This window comes from Triticum aestivum, chromosome 3D, assembly GCF_018294505.1.
Source record: "Triticum aestivum cultivar Chinese Spring chromosome 3D, IWGSC CS RefSeq v2.1, whole genome shotgun sequence".
NCBI lineage: Eukaryota > Viridiplantae > Streptophyta > Magnoliopsida > Poales > Poaceae > Triticum > Triticum aestivum.
The window spans coordinates 302,945,761-302,956,782 of NC_057802.1; the positions used below are offsets into that span (position 1 = coordinate 302,945,761).

The 11,022-nt window shown below is 45.8% G+C and overlaps 1 protein-coding gene across 1 annotated transcript in view; it reads left to right on the forward strand.

Moving 5' to 3' along the window:
* Positions 1-7,425: 7,425 nt before the first annotated feature.
* Positions 7,426-11,022, forward strand: part of LOC123078551 (putative cytochrome c oxidase subunit 5b-like) — a 5,506-nt gene continuing 1,909 nt past the window's right edge. Inside the window, exons 1-3 of the mRNA XM_044501104.1 lie at positions 7,426-7,734; positions 7,821-7,912; positions 8,018-8,068. Of these exons, the coding sequence (XP_044357039.1) occupies positions 7,590-7,734; positions 7,821-7,912; positions 8,018-8,068 (288 nt within the window). The 5' untranslated portion in view covers positions 7,426-7,589. The remainder of the gene's footprint in view (positions 7,735-7,820; positions 7,913-8,017; positions 8,069-11,022) is intronic.

Here is an 11,022-nt window from a genome sequence, read left to right on the forward strand (position 1 = left end):
AGACCGAAAGGTCGAGCGTGAATCATATAGTAGATATGATCAACATAGTGATGTTCACCGTTGAAACTACTCCGTCTCACGTGATGATCGGACATGGTTTAGTTGATATGGATCACGTGATCACTTAGAGGATTAGAGGGATGTCTATCTAAGTGGGAGTTCTTAAGTAATATGATTAATTGAAATTTAATTTATCATGAACTTAGTCCTGGTAGTATTAGCATATCTATGTTGTAGATCAATAGCTCGCGATGTTGCTCCCCGTTTAATTTTTATATGTTCCTAGAGAAAACTAAGTTGAAAGATGTTAGTAGCAATGATGCGGATTGGATCCGTGATCTGAGGTTTATCCTCATTGCTGCACAGAAGAATTATGTCCTTGATGCACCGCTAGGTAACAGACCTATTGCAGGAGCAGATGCAGACGTTATGAACGTTTGGCTAGCTCAATATGATGACTACTTGATAGTTTAGTGCACCATGCTTAACGGCTTAGAATTGGGACTTCAGAGACGTTTTGAACGTCATGGACCATATGAGATGTTCCAGGAGTTGAAGTTAATATTTCAAGCAAATACCCGAGTTGAGAGATATGAAGTCTCCAACAAGTTCTATAGCTAAAAGATGGAGGAGAATAGCTCAAGCAGTGAGCATGTGCTTAGATTGTCTGGGTACTACAATCGCTTGAATCAAGTGGGAGTTAATATTCCAGATAATATAGTGATTGACAGAATTCTCTAATCACCATCACCAAGTTAGTAGAACTTCATGATGAACTATAGTATGCAAGGGATGACGAAAACGATTCCCGAGCTTTTCATGATGATGAAATCGATGAAGGTAGAAATCAAGAAAGAGCATCAAGTGTTGATGATTAACAAGACCACTAGTTTCAAGAAAAGGGGCAAGGGGAAGAAGGGGAACTTCAACAAGAACGGCAAGCAAGTTGCTGCTCAAGTGAAGAAGCCCGAGTTTGGACCTAAGCCTGAGACTAAGAGCTTCTGCTGCAAAGGAACTGGTCACTGGAAGCGGAACTACCCCAAGTATTTGGCGGATAAGAAGGATGGCAAAGTGAACAAAGGTATATTTGATATATAGATTATTGATGTGTATTTTACTAGTGTTCGTAGCAACCCCTCGGTATTTGATACTGGTTCAGTTGCTAAGAGTAGTAACTCGAAACGGGAGTTGCAGAATGAACAGAAACTAGTTAAGGGTGAAGTGACGATGTGTGTTGGAAGTAGTTCCAAGATTGATATGATCATCATCGCACACTCCCTATACTTTCGGGATTAGTGTTGAACCTAAATAAGTGTTATTTGGTGTTTGCGTTGAGCACGAATATGATTTGATCATGTTTATTGCAATACGGTTATTCATTTAAGTTAGAGAATAATTGTTGTTCTGTTTACATGAATAAAACCTTATATGGTTACACACCCAATGAAAATGGTTCGTTGGATCTCGATCGTAGTGATACACATATTCATAATATTGAAGCCAAAAGATGCAAAGTTAATAATGATAGTGCAACTTATTTGTGGCACTGCCGTTTAGGTCATATTGGTGTAAAGCGCATGAAGAAACTCCATGCTGATGGGCTTTTGGAATCACTTGATTACGAATCACTTGATGCATGCGAACCATGCCTCTTAGGCAAGATGACTAAAAACGTCGTTCTCCGGAACAATGGAGCGAGCAACAGATTTGTTGGAAATCATACATACTGATGTATATGGTCCGATGAATATTGAGGATCGCGGCAGGTATCGTTATTTTCAGACCTTCACAGATGATTTGAGCAGATATGGGTATATCTACTTGATGAAACATAAAGTCTGAAACATTTGAAAAGTTCATATAATTTCAGAGTGAAGTAGAAAATCATCGTAACAAGAAAAATAAAGTTTCTACGATCTGATCGTGGAGGAGAATATTTGAGTTGCGAGTTTGGTCTTCATTTGAAACAATGCGGAATAGTTTCGCAACTCACGCCACCTGGAACACCACAGCGTAATGGTGTGTCCGAACGTCATAACCGTACTTTATTAGATATGGTGCGATCTATGATGTTTCTTACCAATCTACCACTAACATTTTGGGGTTATGCATTAGAGACAGCTGCATTCACGTTAAAAAAGGGCACCATCTAAATCCGTTGAGATGACACCTTATGAACTGTGGTTTGGCAAGAAACCAAAGTTGTCGTTTCTTAAAGTTTGGGGTTACAATGCTTATGTGAAAAAGTTTCAACATGATAAGCTTGAACCCAAATCGGAGAAATGCGTCTTCATAGGATACCCAAAAGTTACTGTTGGGTACACCTTCTATCACAGATCCGAAGGCAAGACATTCGTTGCTAAGAATGGTTCCTTTCTAGAGAAGGAGTTTCTCTCGAAAGAAGTGAGTGGGAGGAAAGTAGAACTTGATGAGGTAACTGTACCTGCTCCCTTATTGGAAAGCAGTTCATCACAGAAATCTGTTCTTGTGACTCCTACACCAATTAATGAGGAAGCTAATGATGATGATCATGTAACTTCAGATCAAGTTACTACCAAACCTCGTAGGTCAACCAGAGTGAGATCCACACCAGAGTGGTACGGTAATCCTATTCTGGAGGTCATGTTACTTGACCATGACGAACCTACGAACTATGAGGAAGCGATGATGAGCCCAGATTCCGCGAAATGGTTTGAGGCCATGAAATCTGAGATGGGATCCATGTATGAGAACAAAGTATGGACTTTGATTGACTTGCCCAATGATCGGCGAGCCATTGAGATTAAATGGATCTTCAAGAGGAAGACGGACGCTCATAGTAGTGTTACTATCTACAAAGCTAGAATTGTCGCAAAAGGTTTTCGACAAGTTAAAGGTGCTGACTACGATGAGAGTTTCTCACTCGTATCTATGCTTAAGTCTGTCCGAATCATGTTAGCAATTGCCGCATTTTATGAAATCTGGCAAATGGATAAACAAAACTGCATTCCTTAATGGATTTATTAAAGAAGAGTTGTATATGATGCAACCAGAAGGTTTTGTCGATCCTAAAGGTGTTAACAAAATGTGCAAGCTCCAGCGATCCATCTATGTACTGGTGGAAGCATCTTGGAGTTGGAATATACGCTTTGATGAGTTGATCAAAGCATATAGTTTTATACAGACTTGCGGTGAAGCCTGTATTTACAAGAAAGTGAGTGGGAGCACTACAACATTTTTTATAAGTATATGTGAATGACATATTGTTGATCGGACATAATGTAGAATTATTCTGCAAAGCATAAAGGAGTGTTTGAAAGGAGTTTTTCAAAGAAAGACCTCGGTGAAGCTGCTTACATATTGAGCATCAAGATCTATAGAGATAGATCAAGACGCTTGATAAGTTTTTTCAATGAGTGCATACCTTGACAAGATTTTGAAGTAGTTCAAAATGGAACAGTCAAAGAAAGAGTTCTTGCCTGTGTTACAAGGTGTGAAATTGAGTAAGACTCAAAACCCGACCACGACAGAAGATAGAAAGAGAATGAAAGTCATTCCATATGCCTCAGCCATAGGTTCTATAAAGTATGCCATGCTGTGTACCAGATCTATTGTATACCCTACACTGATTTTGGCAAGGGAGTACAATAGTGATCTGGAGTAGATCAGTGGACAGCGGTCAAAATTATCCTTAGTGGAATAAGGATATGTTTCTCGATTATGGAGGTGACAAAAAGGTTCGTCGTAAAGGGTTACGTCGATGCAAATTTTGACACTGATCCAGATGACTCCAAGTCTCAATCTGGATGCATATTGAAAGTGGGAGCAATTAGCTATAGTAGCTCCGTGCAGAGCATTGTTGACATAGAAATTTGCAAAATACATACGGATCTGAATGTGGCAGACCCGTTGACTAAACTTCTCTCATAAGCAAAACATGATCACACCTTAGTACTCTTTGGGTGTTAATCACATAGCGATGTGAACTATATTATTGACTCTAGTAAACCCTTTGGTTGTTGGTCACATGACGATGTGATCTATGGGTGTTAATCACATGGTGATGTGAACTATTGGTGTTAAATCATATGGCGATGTGAACTAGATTATTGACTCTAGTGCAAGTGGGAGACTGAACGAAATATGCCCTAGAGGCAATAATAAAGTTATTATTTATTTCCTTATTCTCATGATAAATGTTTGTTATTCATGCTAGAATTGTATTAACCGGAAACGCAATACATGTGTGAATACATAGACAAACAGAGTGTCACTAGTATGCCTCTACTTGACTAGCTCGTTGATCAAAGATGGTTATGTTTCCTAGCCATAGACATGAGTTGTCATTTGATTAACGGGATCACATCATTAGGAGAATGATGTGATTGACTTGACCCATTCCGTTAGCTTAGCACCTGATTGTTTAGTATGTTGCTATTGCTTTCTTCATGACTTATACATGTTCCTATGACTATGAGATTATTCAACTCCCGTTTACCGGAGGAACGCTTTGTGTGCTACCAAACGTCACAACGTAAATGGGTGATTATAAAGGTGCTCTACAGGTGTCTCCGAAGGTACTTGCTGGGTTGGCGTATTTCGAGATTAGGATTTGTCACTCCGATTGTCGGAGAGGTATCTCTGGGACCTCTCGGTAATGCACGTCACTTAAGCCTTGCAAGCATTGCAACTAATGAGTTAGTTGCGGGATGATGTATTACAGAATGAGTAAAGAGACTTGCCCGTAACGAGATTGAACTAGGTATTGAGATACCGACGATCGAATCTCGGGCAAGTAACATACCGATGACAAAGGGAACAACGTATGTTGTTATGCGGTCTGACCGATAAAGATCTTCGTAGAATATGTGGGAGCCAATATGAGCATCCAGGTTCCGCTATTGGTTATTGACCGGAGACGTGTCTCGGTCATGTCTACATAGTTCTCGAACCCGTAGGGTCCGCACGCTTAAAGTTTCGATGACGGTTATATTATGAGTTTATGAGTTTTGATGTACCGAAGGTTGTTCGGAGTCCCGGATGTGATCACGGACATGACGAGGAGTCTCGAAATGGTCGAGACATGAAGATTGATATATTGGAAGCCTATAGTTGGATATCGAAAGTGTTCCGGGTGAAATCGGGATTTTATCGGAGTACCGAGGGGTTACCGGAACCCCCCGGGGGCTTAATGGGCCATAGTGGGCCTTTGTGGAGAAGAGGAGAGGCGGCCAGGGCAGGGCCGCATGCCCCTCCCCCTAGTCCTAATAGGACAAGGAGAGGGGGGCGGCGCCCCCCCTTTCCTTCCTCTCTCCCTCCTCTTTCCCCCTCCACTCCTAATCCAACAAGGAAAAAGGGAGGGAGTCCTACTCCCGGTGGGAGTAGGACTCCTCCTGGCGCGCCCCCTCCTGGCCGACCGCACCTCCCCCTTGCTCCTTTATATACGTGGGCAGGGGGCACCCCATAGACGGAACAATTGATCGTTTGATGTTTTAGCCATGTGCGGTGCCCCCTCCACCATAGTCCACCTCGATAATACTGTAGAGGTGCTTAGGCGAAGCCCTGCATCGGTAGTACATCATCATCGTCACCACGCCGTCGTGCTGACAAAACTCTCCCTCAACACTCGGCTGGATCGGAGTTCGAGGGACGTCATCGGGCTGAACGTGTGCTGAACTCGGAGGTGCCGTGCGTTCGGTACTTGATCGGTCGGATCGTGAAGACGTACGACTACATCAACCGCATTGTGCTAACGCTTCCCCTTTCGGTCTACGAGGGTACGTGGACAACACTCTCCCCTCTCGTTGCTATGCATCACCATGATCTTGCGTGTGCGTAGGATTTTTTTTTGAAATTACTACGTTCCCCAACAGAGGTCTTGTTCTTCTCCACCCAAACGCCTCCCGAGCTGGAGCTCTGCCGCTCCGTCGCCGCCGCCGCGGCATCCTAGTGCTGGATCTCGGAGGCATCAGATGTGCCGGACTTGTCGACGTTGTTGTTGATGTCGTCCCTCCGCCACGAGAAACGACCACCGCCGCGGTCGAAACGTCCGCCACCGCGTCCGAATCGACCCGCGCCACGGCCCGCGTGCCCAGCGCCGAACCCCTCGCGGCGGTCGCCGCGGTAGCTGTGCTCCGTCTTGTCCATCGGATCCGGTGGGCGAGGAGGGTTTGTAGCGACCTCTGCGAAGGATCTGTGGTCACCACCAATTTTCCCTCGCCACTAGGAGAAGGAAGGAAGGGAGTCAGATCTGGATTTAGGGTTTTGCGGCGCCGCCCACAGATGAGCAAGAGCGGTGTCTAGGTCAAGGGGAGCGTGGGATGTGGATTTTATACTCCCCCTCGAGCCGGTGCGATGCGGATGAGGTCCAGGATCACCGTCCACGTGGTCGCTAGCCGCCATTGGCGGCATCTCTCCCCTGCTGGGTCCCTCACGCAGCGGGTCGGGGGGACGCGGTGTGTCCCGCCCATGCTGTGTACCGCAGGACAAACAAGATGACGCACACACACACACTAGCTGGGAAGTCTTTTGATTCAGAGACTGTAATTTCTTGGGATGATGATCTTCCTGATTTTCTCTTAGGCTGGACATAGTGGGAGTAACTTAGCAAGTAGTAACATAGCGCATTCCAAGACAAGTTTGCTTATGTGGCATATATTTAATGAGGAGAGAGGTGTTTGGAGTAACATAATATGTTACTGTAACATAACGCAACCCAAAACAAAAATGAGTCTATAATATAATAAATGCCATCATCTATGATACTACTTGTATATTACTTTGCACTATGAAGATAGTAACAAAGACTAGTGTCATATGTATGACACTGGTCTAAGTTACTTCCCACTATAACTAGACTTAGCTGAACTTGTTAGCGATGTACTCCCTCTGTAAACTAATATAAGAGCGTTTAGATCACTATATTAGTTTACGGAGGGAGTAATTATTATTTTGAGTTCAACAAAGTGTGCCACAAGTTCCTGCTAGGTACTCCCTCCTTTCCGGTTTATAGGGCTCAATTCAAAAATCTCACCAACCAAGATAGATGGTGAGTGGTGGAATACTTTTTGTGGTTTGCAAAAGCACCTAATTAATGCTTTTGTTTTCCTCAAAAAATTATGTTTATAAATGCATTAATTGCAATGCATGCATGCATAAAATACATGCATTGGTCAATTTTCTCTTAATACTTGAATGCAATGATTTAATGCACCTTAAAATTTGAACATGTGATGAAAAACAACCAAATTGAGCCTTATAAAATAGAAAAACTAAAATTTTGAAATAAGCCCTATAAAAAGAGGGAGTAGGTTTTTTTCAGGCAACTCTCCTTAGGTGGTACGCTAGAGGCGGCGCCACTGCGAGCTCGAACACTTGTCACTCTCCCCACATTTCACAGTCCAACCTTCGATCCCGTCCGTCCATCAGCCCGCACGGACCTCGACGCACCGTCCCCCCGCAGGCCGCATACCCTCCTCTTGTCCTTGACCTCCTCCTCCCTCTCTGGTCAGATCAAATCGAGCCTGCCTTCCTTCTCGCTCGCGTCCCCACTCCATTTCCCTTTCCCCCGAGGAGGCCGCCGCCGTGACCTGAGAGCACACGCACGCACCATGTGGCGCCGCCTCCAAACCCTAGCCCCCGCCCTCCGCCGCGCTGCCGCCGCAGCCGGCGCGGCCCCCTCCCCGGCCAGCGCCCGGGCCGCTCCCCTCTCCACGGCGGTCGCGGCCTTCCGCCGCACTGGGCCCCTCCTCTCCGGTAAGGCCCGACTGCCCCCTCCCCAGATCTCGTTGTCCTGGCGGTTCCTGGCGCTGATCGACTGGTGTATTGGCGTGTTTCTGCAGCGGACAAGCCGGCGGCGGCAGGGACGAGTGTGGAGGACGTCATGCCCATAGCCACGGGGTTGGAGCGCGAGGAGCTCGAGGCGGAGCTCCAGGTGAGATGGATTGGGCCTTGGGTTTGGAGATTCCGGCTGGAGTACCCCGTTTGGTTGGGTTCTTGGAATGGGCTGTAATTTCTCGATCTGGTTGTGGTTTCGCAGGGGAAGAAGCGCTTTGACATGGATCCTCCTGTCGGTCCCTTTGGTACCAAGGTGAGGTGTCGATACTAGGTTTATCTTGGCTGTCTGTTATTTGATCTTAATATTTGAATGGGATCATACACGCTTGTTCTGAGCACTTTGGTGTCTAATTTATTGATTGGTAGTTTAATGAATTGATTGGGATGTATCGTGCATGTATCTTTCCAGTAATGTTCTGTGATGTCCTGATGCACTTTGGAGATTTGTCTATGCACGCAGTTCATCAATATGCCATCATCCATCTGTGTAGAAACTCGTGGGTGTTCTATCTAATGGCTGCTGTGTTTAATCTTTCCTTGTTCCCTGTCTACCATAGCATCAATGGTCATTTCATGCTGTTCGGTCAACTGATCATTATTTACCCCTGCCTTTGCTGGTTAATTTGTGATTTATGACCAAGGGTGTAAACCTTCTTCATGTGATTTTACGTGTTATGACAAAGGCTGTAAACCTTTTTCACTGGAAATTGCTACATTAGAAGGATCTCTGTTGCCTTAAACTTCTTTTGTTAATGCATTAAGTACTGGCTCATTAATCTTATGCATTTTGCAGTTGCATATGTGTGTGTGTATATGTATAGATATAGATATAATGGGCTGAAAACTTGATTTGTTTACACTATTAAGCAGTGTAATTCAAAAGCTGTTGGGCCCTGTTTGGCAACCCTCCGGTTCGCAGATCTGCCAACTCCGCAGGCAGGGCCTGCCTGGACGGTCCAGCTACACGGAGTGAGATCTGTGGAGCACAGAGGTCCCACAGTACAAAATCGCAGAGCACCAGAAATTGGGGTATATGGAGCAGCGGTTCACATTGTTGGAGAAAATATTACCCACAGTCCCGCCGATAAGTGGGAAAACGTATTTCGCTTTCACTCCCCACCCGTGATGTGAACCAAACCCCTCTGCCTCCACTTACTCCACGCCACAGATCTCTCCCTCTCATCCCCCTCTCCTTGCTCTTCACACCATGGCCGAGGACGCCAGTGTGTCAGCACCGAGGGCAGCCATCGCTGCCGGCAAATCATTCCTGGAGCTCTGAGGCATCTTTGACGATCCTCCCTGTGCAGAACCTTCCTAGGTGGCGCTCAGGCTGCAAATTGAATGCACCGACCACACAAGCTGTACGGCCAGCAGTAGTTTCCTCCGTCACCTCGCCGGTTTCTCCAGCCAGGAGCATCAAAGTTCCTGCTGTCGGAGTCCTTCCCCAGCCTCACCCTTCGCCACCCTGTGGAAGGCCCCGTGCACAGCGAGCACCTTGGCGAACGAGGGCGCAGAACAGTCGACACGAGGCTGGAGGGCCCGGTTAAGAAGCGGCCATGAGGCTGGAGGTCCCGGTTAGGAGTGGGGCCGCAACAGACGTTGGTGAGCACGGTCGCGGCGGATCCGGCTCTGTGAGTGGTGGCTGTCGCGGCGGTGATGACGAGCCCGGAGGTGGAGTCGACTATCGTGAGGAGCTGCTTGTGCAGCAGCCTGCCTGCGGGAGCCGGAAATATATGCCCCTGGGTTTTCTCATGAGGGGAGGACAGGTCGGAGGTGGAGACGGTAGTTCTCCTTTTTTTTATCAGAAAGTTCTGGAAGATAGAGAATTCAGGGAGATGCTAGTTGTTTGGCTCAAAGCTCTGGCCGGCCATCTGCCCCGAAGATGCCAGATGCTATTTTATTTGGCTGCTAGCCCATACCACGAACCGGGAGATGCTGAGCATGATTGGTTTGCTGCCAATATTTGGCTAGCCAAATGTTGGAATTGCCAAATATTGGCAATACCAAGACTTGCCAAATATTGGAAACTTTATGTGAGATAGGCAAGACAACTCGGTAACCAACCAAGTAGTAGCGAATATTTGGCACAATGCCAAACATTGGCATGCCTATTTTTGACACCAAACCAATTATGCTCGCTATTTTATCAGGCTGTCAGCCCATGCCACGAACCGGGAGCCGGAACGAGGCAACCGAACGGAACAGCGCTCGGTGTTTTCGTACGAGGAGTGAGATTCCAAAATTGGGAGCAGGAGTTGAGGATTTCGTGGCACTAGAGAACTCTGAACATGCCCTTACTCCTGGCTCATACGGTCATAACATAAGAGTTAATAATGTTTCCCCCAGCCAGTACAGTTTCTACAGTCATGACTTGTATGAAAACTCAGCTTTAGTCTGACAGCTTGTTTTCTGTTCCAAACAGAAGGCTGTGAATACCCGTCATAATATGTCCTTGTAAATCTCTTAAGGCTCTTACTGCAAGCCCACTGATGCATATTTTCTGTTATGTGAGTTGTGATGTTATATTTTATATCTACTATTTCCAGAATGGAACATGCCGTGCCAAATTTTGTTGATTACACAGGGTAAACCATAGTTACCAGGAATCCAGGACAAGAAACCGGATCACTAATGGTCTGTTTGGTTTGCTGCCCAGACTAGCCCTGCCAAATTATTGGTTGCCTATTTTTTTTATTGTTTGCTTTGTTGCCTGAAATTTTGGTTACCAATGGGTGTACACCCCTCCCTCTCACAGATTTTTGCCAAATAGTTGGCCAAATGAGGGCGAGGAATTCCTTGGCCAAAAAATTGGCAAGCCAACTCATGCCAACATTTGGTAAGGCTGGTGTGGGCATCACCCAAACACACCCTAATCGCAGTGTGTACGGTAAGCTAGTTCTGAACACGGTTACGTGACCCACATAAATCGGGGCTGATGACCCAATTACAGAGGTATATATGGCTTGAACTGAAAATTGTGTTTTATTGATCACAGTGAAGCACAAACACACACACACACAAATATTCTAGCGAACATGACACATTGCAATAGCACACTGCAAGCTCCACAGAAACAGAATTCAGAACAGTAACAACGACCCAAGCCACCTTGGCAGCACTGGTGGCAGTGGCTCCCTCTCCCCTAACTCTTTTCTTTTCCTTAGCGCAAGAAACAGCACTCTTCTGTTCTCTGGATGAAGCAGTAGT